We start from the raw sequence: 23,803 nt of genomic DNA, 5'->3' as shown, positions 1-23,803 counted from the left end.
TAATTTTGAAAATGTCTAGGGAGGAAACAATATCATATAAGGGCAGAGAAATTAGGATTTTAAAACAAATTCCAAAGAGAGTGAGGATGATAAGACAAGATTATAAATTTTTAGCTAATGATTTAAATAAAGAAGGAATCCATTTTAAATGGTTAATCCCGGAAGGGATGTTAATTACATGGAAAGAGAGGAAAATCAAAATAGAATCGATAGAACAGGCCCAAGTTTTTCATCAACAGCTCACAGATAAGAAGAGTCAACCCACCAAAGAAGAACCTAAAACAAGACCACAGGAGGTCCGATATTATCACAGAACCCAAAAGGAACGACTTTCTCCAATTTCAAGAAGTGATAATCCACAACATGGGAGAGAAGAGCAAATCCCACAACAACAACAACAAGAGAACCGAATCATTACTAGGCAAAAATCTAAGCAGAAGTAGATAAATGGTGGAGGGGAAGAAGTTGCTCTCCATCAATATAAACGGATTAAATTCATTATTAAAAAGAAAAGGATATTCTCAAAACTTATTCAACATAACGCAGATATAATATGTCTTCAAGAGACACATATTTCGAAGAATGATGAAAGATATCTAATTTGTCCAAAATTAGGTAAACTTTTTACAGCACCGGCCGACCAACACAAGAAAAAGGAATTGCAATTTATGTAAAACAAGATGTAAAGGCAGAACTAATCTGGTCGGATCCCGAAGGAAGAACTCTGGTTATACAAGTTTGGATAAACCACATCACATTTTTACTTGTAGCAATCTATGCCCCAAATGATGACCAGGGAAATTTTTAAACACCTTCACCAAAAAATAGTAGGCTTTGAAAAAGAAACATTTGCTTGATTGGCGATTTTAACTCCATTGCAGACTACCAGAAAGACCATAGTAATATGGGGAAAAACAAGAAGGGGGAAAAGGGAACTCTCTGCAGCATGTAAGGAAATGTTGAGAGAGTTAAATTTAAAAGATCTATGGAGGGAACGGAATCTTGAAGGAAAACAATTTACATATTATTCTAACCCACATAAGATTTGGACCAGAATAGATATGGCTTGGATGGATTTGGACTTGGCTAATGAAATAAAAGAAATCAAAATTCTACCGAATGAATGGGCTGATCATAACCCAATACAGCTAATTTGGAGGGATAGGAGACGAATAAAAAAAGATGGACACTAAATAACCAAATTGTAAACGAAGAAGAGTATATTAATAAACTGAAAGAGGAGCTAAATTATTTTCTAAAAGATAATAATAATGAAACAACTTCAAAACAGAACATTTGGGATACTATGAAAGCAATTATAAGAGGCACAACAATTTCCTATAATGCTATGAGAAACAAGAGAATTTATGCCCAACAAAACGCGTTACAACAACAAATCCAAGACTTAGAAACACAATTACAAAAACCCCTAAGACCCAAGGACTACAAAATCAGTTAATACTAGCCAAACATAAGCTGAATTTAATTGAACAAGATAAATTAGAAGTTAGCTTGAGAAGGTCCAAACAAAATTATTTTGAACACGCCAATAAACCAGGAAGATGGCTATCTTATAAACTTAAAAAGAAAAAGAAAAGAGATTGATACACCAATTAATAGATGAGAAAGGCATCCCACAACATGAGATTGAGAAGAAAAAGGATATTATATTAAACTATTTCCAAAGATTATATAAAAAAGAAGAAATCAATGAGGATAAAATAAGAACTTATCTGGAGAATACGAATGATAAAACAATAGGGGAAGGAGACAAAGAATTACTAAATAAGGATATTACATGGTCTGAGTTAAAATCTGCAATGGAAAATCAATGTAATAATAAATCCCCTGGTCCAGATGGGATTCCAGTAGAATTATATAAAGCCACATTAGATTTAGTAGGGCCTCTGATGCTGGAAGTGTTTAATGAAGTACTTTCGCTGCCAAAATGCCAGACTCATGGAGGGAGGCGTTGATTGCGTTAATTCGAAGGAGGATGTGGATGCCAGATATATCAACAATTATAGACCAATCTCACTTTTAAATGCCGATTATAAATTATTTACCTCAATTATTGCGAATAGAGTAAAACAAGTTTTAAATTTATACATTCATGAAGACCAAAATGGTTTCCTTCCATTCCGCCAAATTAAAAACAATTTAAGAACCGTTATTGACGTCTTAGAATATTATGAAGCTCATCCAGAGAAACAATTTACACTCTTGTTTCTAGATGCGGAGAAAGCATTCGATAACTTACATTGGCACTTCTTAATACAAAAATCTATAACATGAATCTGGGCACTAAATTCGAGAATATTATCACAACAATTTACAATACCCAACAAGCCAATATACTAATTAATGGTGAACAAACAGGCCCACTAAGCATTGAAAAGGGCGTTAGACAGGGTTGCCCTCTCTCACCCTCTTATTTATATTTGCTTTAGAATCATTGTTAACGCGGATAAGACAAAATCCTGAAATTCAAGGGGTTAGGGTCAAGGCAGAGGAATATAAATTACAGGCGTTTGCAGACGATATGGTTTTCTTCCTAGAGGATCCCATGGAGAAAGGACATAATCTAATAAAAGAACTAGAACAATATGGTTCAGTAGCAGGACTAAAGATCAACAGAAATAAGACGAAATTACTGACTAAAAATCTAACAGAGAACCAGAGGAAAGAATTAGAAAAACCATGGGGATACAGGTAACAAAAAAAGGTCAAATATTTAGGCATATGGTTAACACCACATAGTAAATCACTCAAAGAGAATAATTATGATAAACTGTTACAGCAAATTAAGAAAGATCTAGAATCCTGGAATAAGTTGCAGCTTTCTTTACTGGGCAGGATTGCCACAATCAAAATGAACATTTTACCAAAACTCCTTTACTTATTCCAGACAATCCCAATAAAATTACCAAAAATTTTTTGATGATATAAATAAGGTAACTCTTAAATTTATTTGGCAAGGGAAAAAGCTAGAATCAGTATTAAGGCCTTACAAGATGCAAAAAGTAGAGGTGGGCTAGCGCTTCCAAACTGGGAATTATATTATTGGGCAGCCAACTTACTATGGTTAAAAGACTGGGTCAATTTACGGAATAAAAGAACTCTAGCCTTGGAAGGGCACGACCTTCAGAGAGGATGGCACGCATTTCTATGGGATGTGGGGAAAACTAAACAGGCGTACTTTCATAGACATCTTATTAGAGATTCACTATTAACTAATTGGAAAAAAATATGTAAAAACATTATTTAAAAATTCGATTTGGCTTTCAACAATGGAGGCAATGGTTCATCCCAACAATTTGGATATAACAAAATGACTAAATATAAAGATTTATTAGATCCTTTAGGGAAACTAAGAACTCGACAGGACTTACAGGAACAGGGATTTAAAATTGATCAGTGGTTATATATACAAATCCATAGTAGATACAAACAAGATATCAAAGAGTTTGGAATTTATAGCAAATTACAACACTTAGATAAAATCTTATTAGGATCAAATAAAAAGAATATTTCTAAATTTTATAAATATTTATTGGAGGTAGAATTAGAGCAAGAGATAGTGAAAGGGAACATGATAATGTGGAGTAGGAATATTGGAAGAAGCATTACATTAACAGAATGGGAAAAGATCTGGAATAGAATCATTAAGATTACGAAATCTGCGGCGTACAAAGAAAATATGTATAAAATGTTATATAGATGGCACTTACCCCTTCGAGGTTAGCGAAAATGAACCCAAACTCTAGTCCAAAATGTTGGAAATGTAAAAACATAGAGGGAACCTACTTTCATATGTGGTGGACCTGTAAAGAAGCCCAGAAATACTGGCAAAAAATTAGAAAATGGCTGGAGGAGATAACCAAAGATCAAATTGAATACAAACCAGAGTTCTTCCTACTAGGGATCTCTGATAAACATTTTCCTAAAAGACGAAATACATAATAATTCATATTCTAACTGCGGCCAGATTAGCATTTGCCCAGTGCTGGAAATCATCCCGTTTACCTACAGATCAATTGGTCATTCAGAAAATATGTGACTGCGCAGAAATGGACAATTTAACCATAGCTCTTAAAAATAAAGAGTCTTCAGCATTTGATAATAATTGGAATGCATGGTATAATTGGTTATATCAGAGATAAACTGTTTAATGAGCATAAATAAGCATAAATATCCATAAATAGCGATAAGATGTGTATATTTAAAGTAAGGTAGGAGAATTGGATCTTGTAGACTGTCAAAAAGAATATTTGTCTGGTTTTAACGTATTTTCTTTTTTCTTCCGTCTCTTTGTTTTTTTTGTTTTTTGTTTTTCTCTTTTATACTTCTTCTTCTCCTTTTTCGGTCGCAAGACCGGCTTTTTTTTTTTCTTTTTCCTCTCTTTCTCTTCTTTCTTTCTTCTTTTTCTCTCTCTGTTTCTTATGTAATGTTGTTATGTTATTTTTTTAATTGTAAATTCAATAAAATTTATATGAAAAAAAAAAAAGAATAATACTTTAAAAAGAGGTGACAGTTATTTTGAATTCCAGCAAGCACAGAGAGACGTTTTCAAAATCCTCAGTTGCGGGGGAAAAAAAACCCAGAAATTATCTTCCTTTGGGATTGTCTGGTTTCAGCTAAGTTCTTTTTCTCTTTCTGTTACAAAATCTTTTTTGAAAAAAAAAAAAAAGAATGTGGGGGGAAAAACGTCCTTGAGTGATGTAACACCTGTGTTGTGTAAACATGGAAGCCACACCATTCCCCCCCCCATATGTTACACCTCCACAATGATAACCTTAAACGGTTGTAGTAGTTAATAGCCTTGCAATCTGCAAATACCAGTTTTCTGGGTATTAAGGTTGGCTTGCCTTAAGTGCAACCTCTTGCACGGTTCGTTTAGTTGTGATCTATATCATCTTAGAGGTCTATGGATATTCTCAATTATCCAGATCATGGTTGTCCCAAATATGTTTTTTTCCATATATGTTTTTTGTCAAGAAGCAAATGGACTTTCTGGATTTTTTTTTTTTACCAGAAAGTCCAGTTGCCTCTTGAAAAAAAAAAAAAGGAAGGAAAGAAAAGCACCTTTGGGACGATATATATAATGTAAAATAATTGTAATACGTAGAAATAATCTACATACAAGAATATGTCAGTGTGAGTGAACACCACTACAAACATGCTGAAATGAATGGAAATATGTTTTTAATTGTAGAATTTGACTAATAAAGACTTTAAAAAAAGAAAGGAAAAAAAAGCACCTTTGGGACTATCATCTTAAAATACTTTTCCAAAGTTTTCCACAAGCCATGTTCATGCAGTACAAATTTGGCAACTTTATGACTTGTGGACTTCAACTCCCAGAATTCTTCAGCTAGCTGGTTGGAGAATTCTGGAAGTTGAAGTCCACATGTCTTAAAGTTGCCAAGTTTGGAGATCCTGATGTAGTGTGTAAACCAAGATCCAACAATGCTTTATGCAGATGGATTGTCTGAACTCAAAAATCATGGGGGAGCTTCATCACTGGAGGTTGAGACTGGACAGCCACTTGTCTGGAACGTTATAGGGCAGTGGTGGCTAACCTTTTTGGGCTCCTGTGCCAAAAATTGTGTGCGCTTGTACGCCTGCACTCGTGTGCCAACACCCAAGAAGGCAATGCGTGCCCCACCCCCCATGCTCCCTATGCATGCGTGCGTAATACCCACCCACCCACCTCTGCGGCCCCCTTACCTGCACTGTACCTCACAGCTGATTTTGGGGCAGTTTGAGGTCTTTTTCGGCCTCCCAAGGGCTTGAGGAAGGCTTCTGCAGGCTTTGCAGGCCGAAAATTAGCCCTGTTTCGTCACTTCTGGTATTTTCAGAAAAACAGGAAGTGATGAAACGGGGCTAGTTTTCGGCCTGCAAAGCCTGCAGAAGCCTTCCTCAAGCCTTCGGGAGGCCGAAAATCAGCTGTGAGGCGCATGCATGCCCAATGAGGTAAGTCTGCCTGCAGCTCGCATGCCAGCACAAATGGCTCTGCGTGCCACCTGTGGCACCCGTGCCCTAGGTTCGCCATCACGGGTGTAGGGTTTCCTGCGGGGGTTGTACTAGAAGACCTCTAAGGTCCCTTCTGACTGTTATTCCCAAATTCTTCCAGAAACGAGAAAGTGAGGCTTTGTTTCGTTTCTTTCCTGTTTTTATTTTATTTTTTTCTCCACTTGACATTCCTTTTGAAAATGCCACACATGTATACAGACAAACAAGCTTATAAATACCAGTGTGAATAAGTAGCAAAAGTGTCCTGCTCTGAACACGCAGACGCGCACCCCCACCGCCCACCCCTCAGCGGCGCCAATCGGCCAGCGTCACCTGAAGCAGCAGGTTGGCATCAAATCACTGCAAATCAACATCTGATCCAAGGGGAAACAACAACGCGAATCCTGTCGTGGAAGGGAAGGGGAGCTGGAGAGAAGATAAAATAGTTAGAAATGACAACCGTCATCGGGGAAGGGAAGACAGGTGGAGTTGTGAAGAATGGTGGCGTGCAGGAGAAAGGGGGAGGGCTGAGAAGACTGAAATCCCAGGTCAGGAATGTGGCTTGCAATTATTCCTACAAGCAAAGCGTGCGCAGAAGCAAATCTGTACCCAGGTGAAAAGAAAAGAGAAGAGAAAGGAGGCGGGGAAATTATATTCCAATGGAACATGATAGCCATTTTTAAGATGGGTGGACTTCAACTCCCAGAATTCCCCAGCCAGCAGGGCGTTGAAGTCCACCCATCTTAAAATGGCCATGGTTGAGAAACACTCCCATAATGCTTTTCACCCCCCCCAAAACACAGTGCTTTCAATATCAAACTGCTTTCTGCCCTGCTCGGTGGTGGGTCCAATTGGACGCTAGTAAGGGTAAACATCCAAACGGTGGGTAAAAAAATAATAATTCCTGAGCTAAAGAAAGATTTTAGGAGGAACAAGGCATAGAAGAGTGTGGAAGAGGTAGCTGGAGCGGGGACCTCAAGAAGTTGGGATCGTAAGAGCCCTTGACATGAAGGCCAACTCAACTTGGACTTTGGGTGAGGACCTTAAGGAGGTGGAGACAGTGTGCCGCTGTCTTCCAAGGTGGCCTTTTGACTTTCCACTCTAGCCCATAGCTCTTGGGGTTCCTGTGGGCTCCCAACCAAGTATCAACCAGGTTAGTAGGGGGTCAAAGGGTCTTCCTATGGTGTAGAGATGCCTAAGGATGGAGACAGCGTGCCATGTCTTCCAAGGTGGCCTTTTGACTTTCCACTCCAGCCCTTAGGGTTTCTGTGGGCTCAACCAGGTGTACAGATGCCTTCCTCTATGGTGTAGAGATGCCTTCTCAGTGTCCTCAGACCTTTCCTTGAAGATGGGCAAGCGGGAAAAAAGTTTGGAGAGTCTACAAACACTAAATAGGGGAGTAGCTCTTGGCCACCAAGAAGCAGCCCAACCACCATTCTCATGGTGAAGAACTCATGGTCACCCAAACCCCCTTTAGATCTGGAGCAAGTCCTAAGACAATACCAGTGAGTTTTTGAAGACAAAGGAACCCTAAGGAGGTGACTGAAGGAAGACCCCAGGATTGGTGGGAAGGGGAAGACCAGAAAGCAGGCTCTAAACATTTTGGTCTCCTCCCCAACTACTAGCTTACACCAGATTGTGAAGACCTCCACACAAGAGGCCAACGAAGGAAAACAAATGACGTTATGGGTCCCGAAATCTACAGCAGAGATCTCTAAAACTTGGCCACTTAAAAGACTTGTGGACTTCAACTCCCAGAATTGAGAATGGGAGTTGAAGTCCACAAGTTTGAAAGCGGCCAAGTTTGGGGACCTCTGATCTACAGGATTGTTAACAAGGTCAGAAAGACAACTCCACGATTTGATTAGTCAAGCTCAGATGAATTCAGCTGCCCAACCAGGATTTCACACCCGCCGAGTACAATATTGGCATTTTCCAGGGAAAACATTGGCCATGTTATAGACCAGGGGTCCCCAAACTTGGCCACTTTAAGACTTGTGGACTTCAACTCCCAGAATTCCCCAGCCAGTTATGCTGGCTGGAGAATTCTGGGAACTGAAGTCCACAAGTCTTAAAGTCGCCAAGTTTGGAGACTTCCGCTCTGGATGATATAAATCAGCTTTAAGATCTAAGTGGAACTTCAACACCCAGAATTCCCCCACCAACATGGCCGGCAGGGGAATTCTGGGAGTTGAAGTCCACAAGTCTTAAAGGGGCCAAGTTTAGAGACCTCTGTTACAGACCCTTTTGCACGCTCTTCCTTGCTAGTCTTTCCAACCCCAAGCCAATTGGGTCACAATTCAAGTAAGGCAGAAACATCGTTGATGGGTTTCATTTTAGCTAGAATAAATAAGAGTTTTTAAACCTCCAGGAGAGAGGGGGAAATATATATATATTTTCACGATCGAGGGAAAAAGCAGATCCCAAAGTTGTATTTTTTTTCCTCTTTTTTTTCAAACTCCCCGATAGCAACAAAGACATTCTTCCTGAAAATGCATTTAATGGGCTTGTGCTCTGGGCAAGAGGAGGGAAGAGGAGATGGGAAACTCATTTCTGATTTTACTTCGGCGCTGTCCAACTTTGGCGATTTGAAGACCCGTGGACTTCAACTCCCAGAATTCCCTAGCCAGCCATGAATAATAAGAGTTGGAAGGGACCAGAAGGATCCTAATCCAGTTTTTTTTTTTTCAATCTAGACAACCTTAAAGACTTGCGAACTTCAATTCCCAGAATTCCCCAGCCAGCTGAGAGTTGAAGTCTACACATCTTCTAGTTTCCAAGGTTGGACACCCCTCTTTTAAAGGATAAAGGAGCTTATTGGGGCAGTCTCCCCAAATCTGGTGAGCGGCACTGCCTGGCCGATCCACGCCCTTCTCCTTCCTCAACCCTACATATATATATATATTTTAAAGGGGCCTCGGGACACGTTATACATATATTTTTAATACATGGGTGTTAATTCTTTTTCCCTCCTCTTCAATTTCCTTCCACGGCTCATTTGGAGCAGGAGGGGGACCAGCAGAGACCACATCTGAGCCCCACACACTGACAGGATCAAGGCATTCTTTAAAACACACACACACACACACACACACACACACACACCACGCAGGCCAGAGCTGTTGTCCAACGCACTCGCACTCCCATCGCACACGCATGGAGAATTAAGACAGGAGAGAAAAGGAGGGCGCCCTCGTCCCCCCCGCCACTCCTGAAGCCCCTCACCTCCCATCCTCCCTCCGGGCTGCCCTCTCTCTCAACATATCGCATGGCTGCACCCAGTTGTTGTCGTGCAGTCCCACCCGGCAGCCCGGCGTGTCTTTGTCCGTCCGGCGGCAGCACATCCAGTAAGAGCGTCCGTAAGGCAAGTCGTGATGGTAAGGTTTCGGGTGCCAGCGGCAGAGGGAGACGTCGCCCTTCTCGTAGTGTCTCTTGCACTGCTTGCAGGGGTCGTCGCGGTACAAGGGGTCCCGGTTCCACTTGGAGTCCGTAGCCAGCACACCAAAGGTCTCGATGATGGACTTGAAGTAGTGGCAGGAGCACTTTAAAGCCGCCAGCGCCTGGGTGGGCAGGTAGCTGAAGATCTTCACCATGATGTGATCGGGGAGCTGCAGCATGTACTGGCGAGGCTCCAGCAACCGCTGGATCTTGAAACGGATCTCCAGGAAGTCGTGCGAGACGTGGCGATACAGGCGGCACAAGGACGTGTCAGCGACGGAAGGCTCCAAGACGGAGCCATCGGCCCTCTCCAGCCCGCCCTCACTGGACGAGTCCAGGAAGGCGCTGTCCGCGTCACGGCTGTCCTCCTGTCGTGGCGTCGGAGTGTGGAGGAAGAAGAGCTGCCCTGGCGGAGGGTCATCGCAAGAGGCGCACAACCCTTCTTGGCTTGGCGAGCCCACCGTCAAGCACACCGTCTCTTCCTTCATGTTCTTGGTGCTGTCCTTGCCGAAGAAGACACACTGGTCCACCACCCCCGTGACCACCACGTCCACGTGGAAACCGGATACGCAGTCTCTGGCCGCAGAGGCTGGGGAGCCTCCCATCTTTTCCACGGGGGCCCGGACGTCTTCGGGGATCGTGTCCAGTTTGACGGAGCCAGTCTGGGCCATCTCCGTGTCGGCGGGCTCGCGGCCGGATCCTTCTGAGCCCTTGGGGGAGGCACTCGCCAACAGGAAATCCACATTGTTGGGGAGGGTATCCCGAGAGGGACTGATCAGCTGGTAGAGGTCACAGGTTATCTTGTCTTTCGACCGGGCTGTGGTGCCAGTGGGCGACCCTCCGCAGCTCATGAACATGCAGTTGGGCCGGGGGACGGAGCTGCTCTCCGAGGGCGAACGGGGGTCTCGGCTGCTGGAAATACGGAAGGCAATGCGGACTTCGCCGGGGCTGTGCTGGGAGTTGGCCATGCATTCAGCGGACTCCCGGCGGAGGCCGTTCTGACACGTGACGCTGCGCTCTCGAGACTCGAAGTGGGCAATGGCCTCAGCCACGCGGCTGCAGTCCGAGCTTCCCCCGGAGGTTGGCGCTTTCTTCTCCCCGCTCTCCTCTTGCTCCGTAGACACAAAAACCATCGGGGACGGCGGGGCGCTCGGCCGGGAACAATTCTGCTCCGCCCGCGCCGTCCGCTGCTCCACCAAGGCCACCATCTCGGCCACCGAGAGCAGGTCGGTGGCATCCCCGCTGGCAGGATCAGTGTGGGACTCGGGCCAAAGGCAAACATCCTCGGCTTCCTTGCTGCCACCGTCCTTGGGTTTGACCGGGCAGGCTTTACTCCGGGCAGGATCGTGCGACCTCCGCCGGCGCTTCGCCTTGGAGCTGTCGCTGCCCCAGTTTCCTTTGACCTTCATGGCGCTGGCCCTGTTGCCGCTGCTGCACTGGTGGGCCACGAAGAAGGCAATCTTCTCCTTGGTGTTGCCTGGCTTGATCACATACCAGGTGTCCAAGAGGACTCGGCCCTCCTCCACCTGGCTGGGATTGGAGGCAGCCGCTAGGGGGGGCGGCGGGGGAGGCGGAGCCGGGGGGTGTTCTCCGAAGAGACCTCGCCACTGTCCCCCTCCTCCTCTTTGGCTTTGCAGGCAAAGTCCCCAAAAGTTTTCTTCCCCTGGTTGCCACGGCAGGGCTTGTTCTCTGAGTAGGTGCCAAATGGGCGGGGACACCACAGCTGGATGTGGGAGAAGGTGTTGTGATCCATCACGCTCTCATGGCCGAGAGGAGGGGGAAGGACGGTCCTCCCCTCTAGCGCATGATCGGCTGCTCCTGTGGATCTTCCCAGGGCCCTGGAGGAGCCTGCGGGAAAGCGAAGGAAAAACAGACACCCATCAGGCGTGCAAAATGCAGCAGATTTAAGACTGTCGACAAAGCACAGGACACAGGTGCGCATGCAACACTTGGCTACCTTAGAATTTATTTTCCATGGGGGGGGGGGGAGGGAATCACTAGAGGTATTCCTCGACTTAAAACCACAATTGAGCCCAATTAATGAGACATGTGTTAAACTCCCTCAACACTGTCCCAACTATTTTCAAGGTCTGCACTACTATTACTGTTAACCTTCTCATCACTCCTTGTCGCCCATCCACTCCCACTCCTGACTGTATGACTGTAACTTTGTCACTTGTATCCTTATGATTCATATTGACTGTTTCCTAGTGTGATTTGATTGCTTATTATACCCTATGACTATCATTAATTGTTGTACCTGATGATTCTTGACTCTGGACAAATGTATCTTTTCTTTTATGTACACTGAGAGCATTTATACCAAGACAAATTCCTTGTGTGTCCAATCACACTTGGCCAATAAAGAATTCTATTTCTATTCTATTTTATTTTCTATTTTCTATTCTATTCTACTCTACTCTACTCTACTCTACTCTACTCTACTCTACCCTACCCTACCCTATCCTATCCTAGTCCATTCTTGTTTTATTCTTATTCTACTCTATTATATTACATTCTATTATTGTTTTTCTATTCTATTCTATTCTATTCTATTCTATTCTATTCTATTCTATTCTATTCTATTCTATTCTATTCTATTCTATTCCATTCCATTCCATTCCATTCCATTATTCCTCTTCCATTCCATTCTACTCTATTCTATTCCATTATTAATCTTCCTCTTCTATTTCTATTCCACTTTATTGTATTGTATTCTAAAAAAAAGTGAATTTTGCCCCATTTTACAACTTAGCTGTTGAGTGAATCCCTGCAGCTGGTTAAGCTGGTCAGAGGGTTGATAAGTGAATCTGGCTTCCCCATTGACTTTGCTTGTCAGAAGGTCGCAAAGGGGGATTATCTGACACACACACACCCCTCCAAGAGATTGCAACCGTCATGAGTACATGCCAGTTGCCAAGTGTCTGAATTTTAATCCTGGGACCACTGGGATGCTGGGTCGTCAGTGTGAAAAAACAGCCATAAGTCAATTCTTTCAGTGGTCGTTGTGGCTTCGAATGGACACTAAACAGGACAGTTGTAAATCATGGGCGACCTGTAGCTAGTCCTCATGGTCCCAGTAAAAAGGAAAACATGGCAATGGAGTCCAGAGACCGCCTGGAGCTGCCCAATCCTACACAAGTAGTATCTTTCACTGTCCTTGTCTTGCACCCAGACTCTCAGTCGTAAAGAATGCGGGGGGGGCTTTGATTTAGGGATGCCAATTTTATTGGGACATCAATCGTTTCAGGTGTTTTTATTTTATTTTATTTTAATGATTGTCCAGTGCTTTTCTTCCTTTGGGTAGATGGGCAGCCCTATACATTTGTGAAATAATCCATGAGTAAATTGTCCAAGCTTCGGAAGTTTCAGGGAGGGGCGCTCTGCATAATTTATTCCTACGGCTTCAAAGGGAACACGCCAACGTTGCAGACGCCAAGGGCAAGCAAAGGACCACGTGGGTGGCCCCTGCTGCGGCAGATGGCTGGCAGGATGCCACCAGCCCAAGAGGGACATCAGAGCTGATACCAGGAGTCAGCAACTATGGCAAATTTATGGCCTGTGGACTTCAACTCCCAGAATTCCTGAGCCAGCCATGTTGATTCTCACCTATCCATGGTCAGTTTAGAGGGCAACTTTACGGCCTGTGGACTTCAACTCTCAGAATTCCTGAGCCAGCCATGTTGATTCTCACCTATCTGGGGTCAGTTTAGAGGGCAACTTTACGGCCTTCAACTCCCAGAATTCCTGAGCCAGCCATGTTGGTTCTCACCTATCCATGGTCAGTTTAGAGGGCAACTTTACGGCCTGTGGACTTCAACTCCCAGAATTCCTGAGCCAGCCATGCTGAGTCCCATGTATCTGAGGTCAGCATCAGCTCGGCCTCTGCCACACCAACGACCTCTGTAGTCATGGCAACATATTGGCCTACCTTAAAGGGCTGTTCAAAGACAGTTTCTCAGCCTTCGCAATTTGAAGAGATGTGGACACCAATTCCCAGAATTCCCCATCATATTGGCTGGGGAATCCTGGGAGGTGAGTTCCATACTTCTTAAATCAGGCTGGCTGGGGAATTTTAGGAAATCAGATAACCTTTATTGTCATTTTTTTTTTTTTACTGAATGAAATTCTGTTTCCTAATCTCAAAAGAAAGTATGTATCTACCCTTATACATACAATACACACATATATACATTCTATATACATACATTACAACCATCTTTCTCTCAGCGTATATACTGTATATATATGTATATATGTATGTATATCTATCTGTATCTATCTATATGTAATCTATATATATATATATATATATATATATATATATATATATATATATATATATATATATATATATACACACACACACACACATATACATACATACATACACACACACCCCTACACCCATACATTTGTATATATGTATATACCAGGAGTCTTCAAACTTGGCAGCTTTAAGACTTGTGGACTTCAACGCCCAGAATTCCTCCTCCAGTCATGTTAGCTCAGGCATTATGGGAGTTGAAGTCCACAAGTCTTAAACTTGCCAAGTTGGAAGACCCTTTGTATATATGCAGTATATTAATCACTGTCCATCTTGAATACGTAGCGGAAAGAGGAAACCTGAGAGCTCACAAAGTTGATGTACATGGGACACAACTGATAGAACCTAGATTTTCGGTAAAAAGGAAAAGAGGCCGTGGAGAGGATATATAGCACCCCAGACAACCCGGCAAATTCCATGCAAGGTTGAACCATCATCCTTAGTGCCCTCTTGAGCTTGGTGGTTTCCTGGCAGATGCTTCCTTACCATGCTGTAGCGCTGATGTTGTTCCCTAGCTGGGTTATGAAACGTCTGCAAGGAAAACACCAAGATCTAAGGACTCCACAGTTCTCCTCCTCTTCCTTTGCAAATCCCCTTCCTTCAAACACTGATGAAGTTACCTAGCTGGGTCACAAAACATTGGCAAGGAAACCACCAGGCTCCCAAAGCGACGAGCATTTTACAGCGATGGCTGCGCAGCATGGCGCATGTTACCCCTTCCCATAAAAAAATGCCCCTTTCTCAGCCCCTCCTAAGCTGAACACTACACCCTGTTCAAACCCAGGAGATTCTTTTGCAAAGGACCACAGAGCCCCCTGGCCGGGGTGGGGTGGGGTGGGGGGGTTGACAGCTTGGAAACGGGCCCCATCTCCCCCTGGAAACCTGTGGAAAGGGGGGTCAGAGGGGGCCAGAGGGAAAGAGGCATGCTGGAATGCCATCCCCTCCTCCTTGGGCCTATGTTGTCATTGTGATGGAAGCCCCCCCCCCCGAAAAGTCACACGTGCACTTGTTGATTGTGCAAAGACACCGCTCGATGGGTGTGCAAGGGAAGAACGTGCAAGAATTGTCCTCGATGGACACACACACACACACACAGCCTTGCAAGCGCATCCTTGAGACCCCCACCCCAAATGCAATCACCACCAGCCTCAAGGCCAGATTCCCCAACTCAGCTTTTCCGTGCACGGAAAAACAAAAAGAATTCGACTAGTATCATCGCAATAATCACAACAATTCCAGCAATTCCTCCCTCCTCCTCCTCCCTCCCCCACCCCAAGGCTGAACTCCCCCTCCCACCGATGGCATCATCCCTTCCCTCTTTTGCTAACAAATTCTCTCCCCTTCCAATTAACCCCCCCACCCCACCTGCGCTTCTTACCTGGTACCCCACAGCCAAGGGAAGGGGAGGAGCCTCAACGGGGCCCTTACATCCTTGCTTGGAAGCCTGCAAAATAATATTATTATTATTTTTCTCTTTAAATCATCTTCATCAGCAATAAATAAATCCACAGGTCCTTTCGCAATGCCAGGGAGAGTGAGGGAGGGGGGGGGAGGGATAAAAAGGGGGGGGGGAGGAGGGAGGGAACGGTCCAAAATGGGGGCGTGGGTGGGTGTGAAAGTGGGAATATTGTTCCCAACCCGAGAAGGCGCCTCCTCTTCCCGCTGACAGAATGGGTCGCTCCCCCCCCCCCACTCCATGCTACCTGGATCTCTTAAAGGGCCAGCTGCCCCATTCCACTGGCCAGGGCGGGCAGATTCCCCACCCCACCCCCCTGCACTCAATAAGGGGCCTTGAAATGCACCAGATTGTAACTCTTCCCCCCCCACTCTTCCACACACACACACACACACACACACACACAAACACCATCAGCAAGTTCAGCCATTTGTTGACAGACATATGCATGAGGCCGAGCGGCCAATCAGAAAGCCGAGTTTGGGGCATGCCCATATATGGATGACAGCAGAGTTCTGGCCTCTCCTCCTCCTGGTGTTTTTCCTGCCCCCCCCCTTTAAATCCCCACTGCCAGCCTGCCAACACAAGCCAGCCAAGGGATCCGGGTGCAATTTCCACCCTCGGCCAGAGGAACAAAAGGCCACTTGCCCGGCTGTTAACACGATTCTTAGCTCTCCTCCCACCCGCCCCGCAAGATCGAATGTATTTTCTGGCTAGGTGTTGCAACAGGAGCAACCGTAACCCATTCGGAATGCAGAATAACAAGACTTGGAAGGGACCCTGGTGGTCATCTAGTCTAACCCCCCCGCGGTGCTCTCGACCACTTTTCAGACCACGGCTGCGTTCCCAGATCACAAGAGACACATTGATAATCTCGGGGGTGGGTGGGTGGGGGCAAGATGGGGACCGGATCTCCCAGCCTCTCCAGTCTGAACGCGGAATAGCAGAATGGGAAGGGACCTTGGAGGTCATCTAGTTCAACCCTCTCCCCTGCTGAAGCCAGAGACTCTTCTCAGACCAGCGGCTGTGTTCCCCTTCCTAGATCACAGAGAGCATTGATAGTTTGGGGGCGAGACGGGGACTGAATCTCCCAGCCTCTCCAAACTGATCACAGAATGAACAGAGTTGGAAGGGGACCTTGGAGGTCATCTAGCCCAACCCCCCTCTGCTCAAGCAGGAGACCCTGTACGGTTCCAGACACATTTAAATGGCTGTCCAGTCTCTTCTTGAAAGCCTCCAGGGATGGAGCAGCCACAACTTCTGAAGGAAAAACCATTCCCGCTGGTTAATGGTCCTCGCCGCCAGGAAATTCTCCCCTAGTTCTACATTAGTTCTAGCCGCGAGGATCCTTCGAGATCATTTAGCCTGGCCTTATTCTAGCTGGGAATTCTTTGGGGGGGGGGAGGTTGCAACGGGTTCAAGGTTCAAGTCACGCACACACACACACATACACCCAGGCAGGTTTCTCAAGGCAGAAAGATGCAATCAAGCTTCGGCCCTTTTGTCCCAGGGTGCAAGGAATTGTAGCTCAGCCACACTTGGATAGGCGCAGCCCTCCCCAGGAACCAAATCTTGAATCAGAAGCAGGCTTATTTCCTGACAGTGGGAAATTTCCTGCCCTTTCATCCAAGAAATGAGAACCGGAAGCTGCAAGGCGCAAGGAATTAAAGCACCAAAGAGGGAGGTTAATCGAGCTCTGCTGGCTAGGGAATTCTGGGAGTTGAAGTCCACCAGTCTTAAAGTTGCCAGGTTTGGGAACTTCTGAGGCAGGGGGGTCTCCAATCTTTGGCAACTTTACGACTGGCGGACTTCGACTCCCAGAATTCCCCCAGCCAGCCAGCCAGCCAGCCAGCCTTTAAAACGAGTGGACTTCAACTCCCAGAATTCCCCAGTCATGCTGGCTGAGGAATTCTGGGAGTTGAAGTCTCCAAGCCGTAAAGTTCCCAAGGTTGGAGACCCTCCCCCTCCGCCTTAAGGGGTCTTTCTCTCTTTGCCAACTTTCTGTTATAGCTAACTTAAGATTAATTTCCCTTCTTTTCTTGATGAAGTCTTTTTCTGGGCCTCTTCCTAATTCCCTGAGCTCCAAAGATCAAAAAAGCTTCTTCCCCCGCCCCCCATTATATTCCTTTAAAAAAAAAATGGTAGTTGCCGCTGAAGGCAGATGAGGGAGTTAAGGTGCAAAGAGGAATACCCACACTGCAGCAAAAGTACAGAACTTTTTAAACCCTTTTAACAGGCCATTCTCGCGGGTCCCAGCTTTTCGTAAATGTGCGTGAGACGGCCACTTCCAGGTAAGGAGGCAGGTGTACATCCTCTTAAATGCTGTATCAGGGCAGTATCGATATAAATCCAACGGCCATATTGAAAAGGAAGGAGGACGTGCTGAGTAATTCTACCAAAGTTATTCCCCGGGAATATTCAGTCCAGATTCCAGGCAAACCTTAGACCCGTGGAAAAAAATTCCTCTAGGTTCATTGGTGTCTACTTGGACATAAATACACCACACCTCTACAACGGTCTGGTTTGGCTCTGCAATCCAACAAGATGGACACAGATTTCAACGGATAATTAGAACTGCAGGGAAAAACAATTACTACCAACCCGCCTTCTATTGAGGACTGTATAACACTGCATGAGTCAAACAGGGGGGGCTGTGAAAATATCTACAGACCCCTCACAACCTGGACATAAATTGTGTCAACTCCTACCCTCAAAACGACGCTATAGAGCCCTGCACACCAGAACAACTTGATACAAGGAGAGTTTTTTTTCTGTGAACTCTGCTAAACAAATAACTCCCTCAACACTGTCCAACTATTTACAAAGTCTGATTGCTATTCCTATCAATCTTCTCATCACTCCTTATCACCCACCCCCTCCCACTTGTGACTGCATGACTGCAACTTTGTCGCTTGTATCCTTACGATTTATATGGACCGTTTCCAAGTATGATTGGATTGCTTATTGTACCCTCTGACTATCACTAAGTGTTGTACCTTATGATTCTCGACTCTTGATGAACGTATCTTTTCTTTTATGTACACTGAGAGCATTCGCACCAAAGACAAATTCCTTGTCCGTCCAATCACATTTGGCCAATAAAAGAATTCTATTACTCTTCTCATCCTTCCTAGTACCTCTCTCTTCCCACTTATGACTATAACCGTGTTGTTTGTATCTTTACAATTTATATTGTTTTGTTTGCTCCCTAGTATGATTCAATTGCTTATTAGTAACCTATGACCATCACTAAGTCTTGCATCCTATGATTCTTGATGAATGTATTTTATTTTTTCATTATGTACACTGAGAGCTTCTGCACCAAAGACAAATTCCTTGTGTGTCCAATCGCACTTGGCCAATAATAAAGAATTCTATTCTATAGACAATTAAGAATAGAAACGCCACTCACTGGCCGGTGGGGTGGGACTGTAAGACTGAGGAAAGGACCAGCAGTCCCACAATTTAGGTAGCCCTCAAATTACGAGAACTGAACCCCAAATTTCTATACCTAAGCGAGACCTTTGTGAAGTGAATGTTGTCCCATCTTCCCACTTTTCTGGCCACACTTAAGTTAGTAAAAACGGCCGTTAAGTGAATCGGGCTTCCCTATTTGCTTGTCAGAAGGTCGCAAAAGGAGATTGCATGACCTTGGGGGGACACAGCAACGGTCGTAAGTATGAACCCATCGCCAAGCCTTTTGAATTTTGGTCATTAAGCGTGTAAAATGGCCCTAAGTCAGTATTTTTTTTTTCAGTGCCGTTGTAACTTCGGTCACTAAAGGAACTGTTGTTAAGTGGAGGGTTATCTGTATTAAAAACAGAATAACGGGGTTGGAAGGGGCCTTAAAAGGTCTTCTAGTCCAACCCCCCCCCTCCTCAGGCAGGAAAGCCCACACCGTTTCAGACAAATGGTTGGCCACAGTCTCTTTGCCAAAACCTCCAGGGTAACAACGAAATCGTGCTTTTCCTTCTCAACTGAAAAAGGCAAGCCCTTCTCCGCCGTGTCGGCTGGCTTCACGCCAAGCGCAATGTTTATGATTAACTTAACATCCACCAGCCTATAATTAAGCCTGTGTTACTCACCAAGGCAGAACATCGGGAGAGATAAGAGCGCACCGAAAGGCTGTAAAATTAGGGCGGATTGCACAAGCCAGGTGAAAGTGACACAGGCAGCAACTGAGCGCTCCCAGGCACAACATTCACAAGCACACCTAAATGGTTTTCTTTTGTTTGTTTGGAGACACCGCTGTCCTCTTTTGTCTTTTGCGGGGGGCGGGGGTGGTGGTGGTCTGGGAGAGGGGTCTTCTTAAGGCAGGGAGGGGAAGATGCCATTTGGGCGCTCTGGATGGTGTTAGTACCCAGGACAGAGATGGAGACCCGTCCTTAATCAAGGGAAGATATAGACAGACAGACAGACACAGATATAGATAAGAGAGAAAGTGTGTGATAGGGAGATAGAAAGAAATGGATGGCGATAGATAGATAGATAGATAGATAGATAGATAGATAGATAGATAGATAGATAGATAGACAGACAGACAGACAGACAGACAGAGGCAGAAAGAAAAAGGCAGAGAGATGATAAATGGATTGACGATAGAAATGCATGGATGGATGTAGATAAATAGGTAGGTAGGTAGGTAGAGGCAGACAGACATAGATGAGAGAGAAAGAGTGTGTGATAGATAGAAATGGATGGCTGTAGAAGATAGATAGATAGATGATAGATAGATAGATAGATAGATAGATAGATAGATAGATAGATAGATAGATAACTGGTAGACAGATGAGAGATAGACAGATAGAAATGGATGGATGGATGTAGATAGTAGATAGATAGACAGACAGACAATACAGACAGATGATAGAGACAGAGATAGAAGAATAGATGAGATAGACAATAATTTTCCTCCCTCCCTTCTGTCCAAAACCCTTGGAAGAAGGAAGAGGTACAGTCCACTCCAGAGCACCGCTGCCCCCAAATTGGAAGAATCTTCTTTTGATTCACCCTCTGCCAAGTTTGGATCAGGAACAAGCATATGGGGCAGACGATACACTTCCAGGTCTTGCAATCAAGTGGATTATACCTCCACTTAATAGGGGGGCCTGAAACCGAGAGCCACCAATGTCAGTGGGGCTCCCGCTACAGAGCTGGCACCAACCCCCCAAAAGCAGAGCTCCTAAACTTGGGGCTTCAGGGATAAGCTGCATTCCTTTCTCCCCAGACACGGCAGCCGTGCCAAGATCCAGATGGAAAGCCGGCTCATAAACCAACGGATGCTGCTCTTCAATGACGGCGGCGCGTTAACGGTCCTCGAGTTACGGCAAGCCCAGCCTGAAAGCTGCAACGTCTCTTGCTGGGGGATTCTGTGCAAAATCAGAGGCCCCTCTCCAGAACTTTTGTACCTTCCCCCACACACACAACCCCTCGGCCCTTTGGAATCGCCAAGAGCTCAGAATCAGAGCAGAGCTGGAAGGGACCCTTGAGGTCTTCTAGACCAGCCCCCACCCCGCACCCACCCCGAGCTGCCAAACTCAGCCCACCCAGGGAGAAACTTTCCGAAGACCCTTTTCCATTGCACCCAGGGGATCTGATTGTGCTTCTGGGGGAGAGGCAGGAGAAGGGAAGTGGGGAGGACGGACCCCTGTCTCAGGAAAGGTTGCCACCTGCTTTTCTCTCGGGCTGCTCCTCTGCCTCTCCCAGCAGCATCAGCAGCAACCTGGCCTGGTGAAATGGAGCCTCTGCCCTTTACTTTTAACCCGCGGCTGTCAGCTCTCGGTCCTGGGGCTGCTGCGGAGAGCAGAGGAGCAACGCTGGGGCAGATCAGTTGGCAACCTTCATCAATATTCCTCCTGTCTCCTCCAGCCCCTCCCGCCTCTTCTAGGCTGGCCTTCCGAGCCCTCGCCCCGCTCCAGCCTCCGATGCACTTGCACCCCGGCGCCTCTTACCTTCCACGCAGCGGGACCGGCCGCCCGCCCGCCACCTCCACTCTCTCCTCTCTCTCTCTCTCTCTCTCTCCCTTTGCAAAGCAGTGGACTCCTCGGCATTTCCTGGTTCCCCCTCTGCGCAGGCGCCCGTCCTCGAACCGCCCACTTTCCGACTTAAGCCGACCAATGGGCTGCCCTTCCTCCCCCTCCCGCTCGGGATCCCGAGTCGCGAAGGCCTCTGGGAGTTAGAGTTCTTGGAGCTGCATTGGCAGCCTCTGGTGCAGCCGTGCGGATGGGAAGGACAGGAAAGCTTTTTTTTTGAGGGGGGGGAAGAGGATTTTTTTCCCCCTCCTAATTGAACCAGCTGATAATAAAGAATAGAGACCCCCCACACCTTCCTTTTTTTTTTTTCCCTGGAGTTTTGCAATCATGCAGGATTCTTCTTTTTGGGGGGGGGGAAGTTGCATTGCTTAGGCTCAAAAATTCGGTGCCTCTGAGCATGGACAGATAGTCCTGGACTTCCAAACCACAACTGAGCCCCAAATTTGTGGTTGTTGCTAAGCGAGACATTCGTTAAGTGAATTTTGCTCCGTTTGACAACCTTCCTTGCCACCGTTGTTAAAGCGGTAAAACCACGGCCGTTAAGTGAAATCTGGCTTCCCTGTTGACTTGGCCCGTCAGAAAGTCGCAAACCGTCGTAAATATGAGTCAGCACCCGAATGTAAATCACAGGACCAGGGAGATGCTGCAACGGTCATGTAGGAAGTTAGCACCCACCCCTCTCTTAGGAAAATGAAATATCCTAGGAAATATTTAAAAAGGCAGAATATCTCCCTTAAAAAGGAAAGTAGAAACTCAGAGAGGCAGAAACTCAGCCCCCACCTTTGTTAATGGCCAGGCCATTAAGGCCTGGGCCAGACTATTCTACATAACAAAGGGCCTTTACCCATCTCATCTCCTGGCCTGGGAAGATTGCATCAGCCATCGCTCAGGTGAAGCCATGTGGTCCAGCTAAGATCCCCTGGCCTCAGGAGTCTGACAGCCAATGACAGCCAATACATTTCTTACAGAGGAACAGGAAACACTAAGACGGGGCCCAAGAGAGCGTATAAAATTAAGGGTCTCTCAACATCCTGCCCCTCCTTCTTTTCCTTCACCCAACCTCTTGAAGCATGGGATTGTCCTTTTCACTTTGGAGCCCCAAGCCAGGTGGTCCTGTCCACCATTAAACCATCTTTCCAAACAGCCTCCATGTTTCCAGTGTCTTTCTTCCCCATTTGGAACTGAATCCAGAAGGATAATTCTTCCAACAGTCATAAGTGTGAAAAATGGTCATAACTCACGTTTTTCAGTGCTGTTGTAACTTTGCACGGTCGCTTATATGAACTTGTTGTAAGTCGAGGACTAGCTGTAGTGCATCGTGCAGCTACAGGTGAAAGCTGCCTTAGGATTTTGCATGAACAGTTTGTAACCCCTGTACAAGAATAGAATAAATAATACTCTCACCCATCAGAATCTATATTATTCTACCACTGCACCATAGAGAGTATCTTAATGCACCTTTCTATGGTTTGCCAATTGCACAGGGGCAGATAGGAAAGCACTCCAGATGGGTTAATGTCATTGCCCAGAAGATTTTTGGTTGCCCTCTCCCCTCTTTGGAAGAGCTTTATAGATCCCGCTGCCTTAAGAAAGTTCAAAACATCCTCAAAGATCCAGCTTATCCTGGTCACCCCCTTTTTCCTTCTTTTTTGAACTATTACTCTCTGGCAGACAGTACAAAATAACAATAAAAACAAGGATAAACAGGCTGAAAAACAGCTTATATCTCAGGGCAGTAGCTCTTTTGAATTCTGCTGTATAGTGCAGTGTTAGTGCGGTGTTGGGGGTTTTCGGTTTAATGTGTGGAGTGTGAAGGATGTGTATTGGTGTTTATTTTCATGGTCATGAAGAAGGTGTTTGACTTCGTTGTATGAGCTTCAATAAACTAAACTAAACTAAACTAAACTAATATCAGAACAAACATTCTCATTTATTGGAATAAATAAATAGAGAGAAGAAAAGAAGGTAAGGAGGAGGCTGGAGAAGGGCACAGGCCAGCTGGACAGTGGGCAGAGGAGGACTCAGACCCATCCCCTCTCCATCCTAGGACGTACAGGGAGGAACGGAGAAGGAAACAACTTGGCTTACAAGAGAAGAAGCGGCCATGATCCCCCTCATTAGTTGCGGTTGGGGAGAATAGTATATAAGAGAGACGGGCATGTGTTATTTTGGGCTGAAGTTATCTTGGTTGGCGTCCTTCCAACAGACTGTCCCTTGAAGTTGGTAATTATTTATCCAGGTCCAGTTGTGGAATTTCCTTTGTAGTAGATTGTTTTGGGTTTTTTATTTCACCTTTATCTGATCATTAAGTTTGGACTGTATTGCTTTCTTTTGAAGACTGTTTTTGAATACATTTTATCTCCAACTGAGAATTATTGAACAGTGGGGCCAAGTTGGAGGCACTAAAGGACATTTATTTACATTTTGGAGTTTGTTACATTTGTGTTACACTCTGGGTCATCACAGTAACAAACGGAAGCTTTGGCCTCAATTATGATCATATGTCGAGGACTACTAATCAATCATTACTGCATG

General features: G+C 45.4%; 1 protein-coding gene and 1 long non-coding RNA gene across 2 annotated transcripts; one reads left to right on the top strand and one right to left on the bottom strand.

Moving 5' to 3' along the window:
* Positions 1-7,672: 7,672 nt before the first annotated feature.
* On the top strand, positions 7,673-7,950 carry LOC148124987 (uncharacterized). The gene is made up of 2 exons (XR_015744710.1): positions 7,673-7,755; positions 7,811-7,950. It is a non-coding gene; the product is annotated as an uncharacterized LOC148124987 (long non-coding RNA).
* Positions 7,951-8,919: 969 nt separating this feature from the next.
* On the bottom strand, positions 8,920-21,228 carry FBXO46 (F-box protein 46). Its single transcript, XM_087939316.1, is given in 3 exon segments — positions 8,920-11,038; positions 11,041-11,301; positions 21,188-21,228. Coding segments are annotated over 2 exon segments (1,968 nt in total). The 5' UTR covers positions 11,207-11,301; positions 21,188-21,228; the 3' UTR covers positions 8,920-9,236.
* Positions 21,229-23,803: the final 2,575 nt, after the last annotated feature.

This window comes from Pseudonaja textilis, chromosome 10 (genome assembly GCF_049901715.1).
Source record: "Pseudonaja textilis isolate UNSWEBS1 chromosome 10, rPseTex1.2, whole genome shotgun sequence".
NCBI classification, from domain to species: Eukaryota; Metazoa; Chordata; class Lepidosauria; order Squamata; family Elapidae; genus Pseudonaja; species Pseudonaja textilis.
This window is presented reverse-complemented; position numbering and strand designations above follow the sequence as displayed.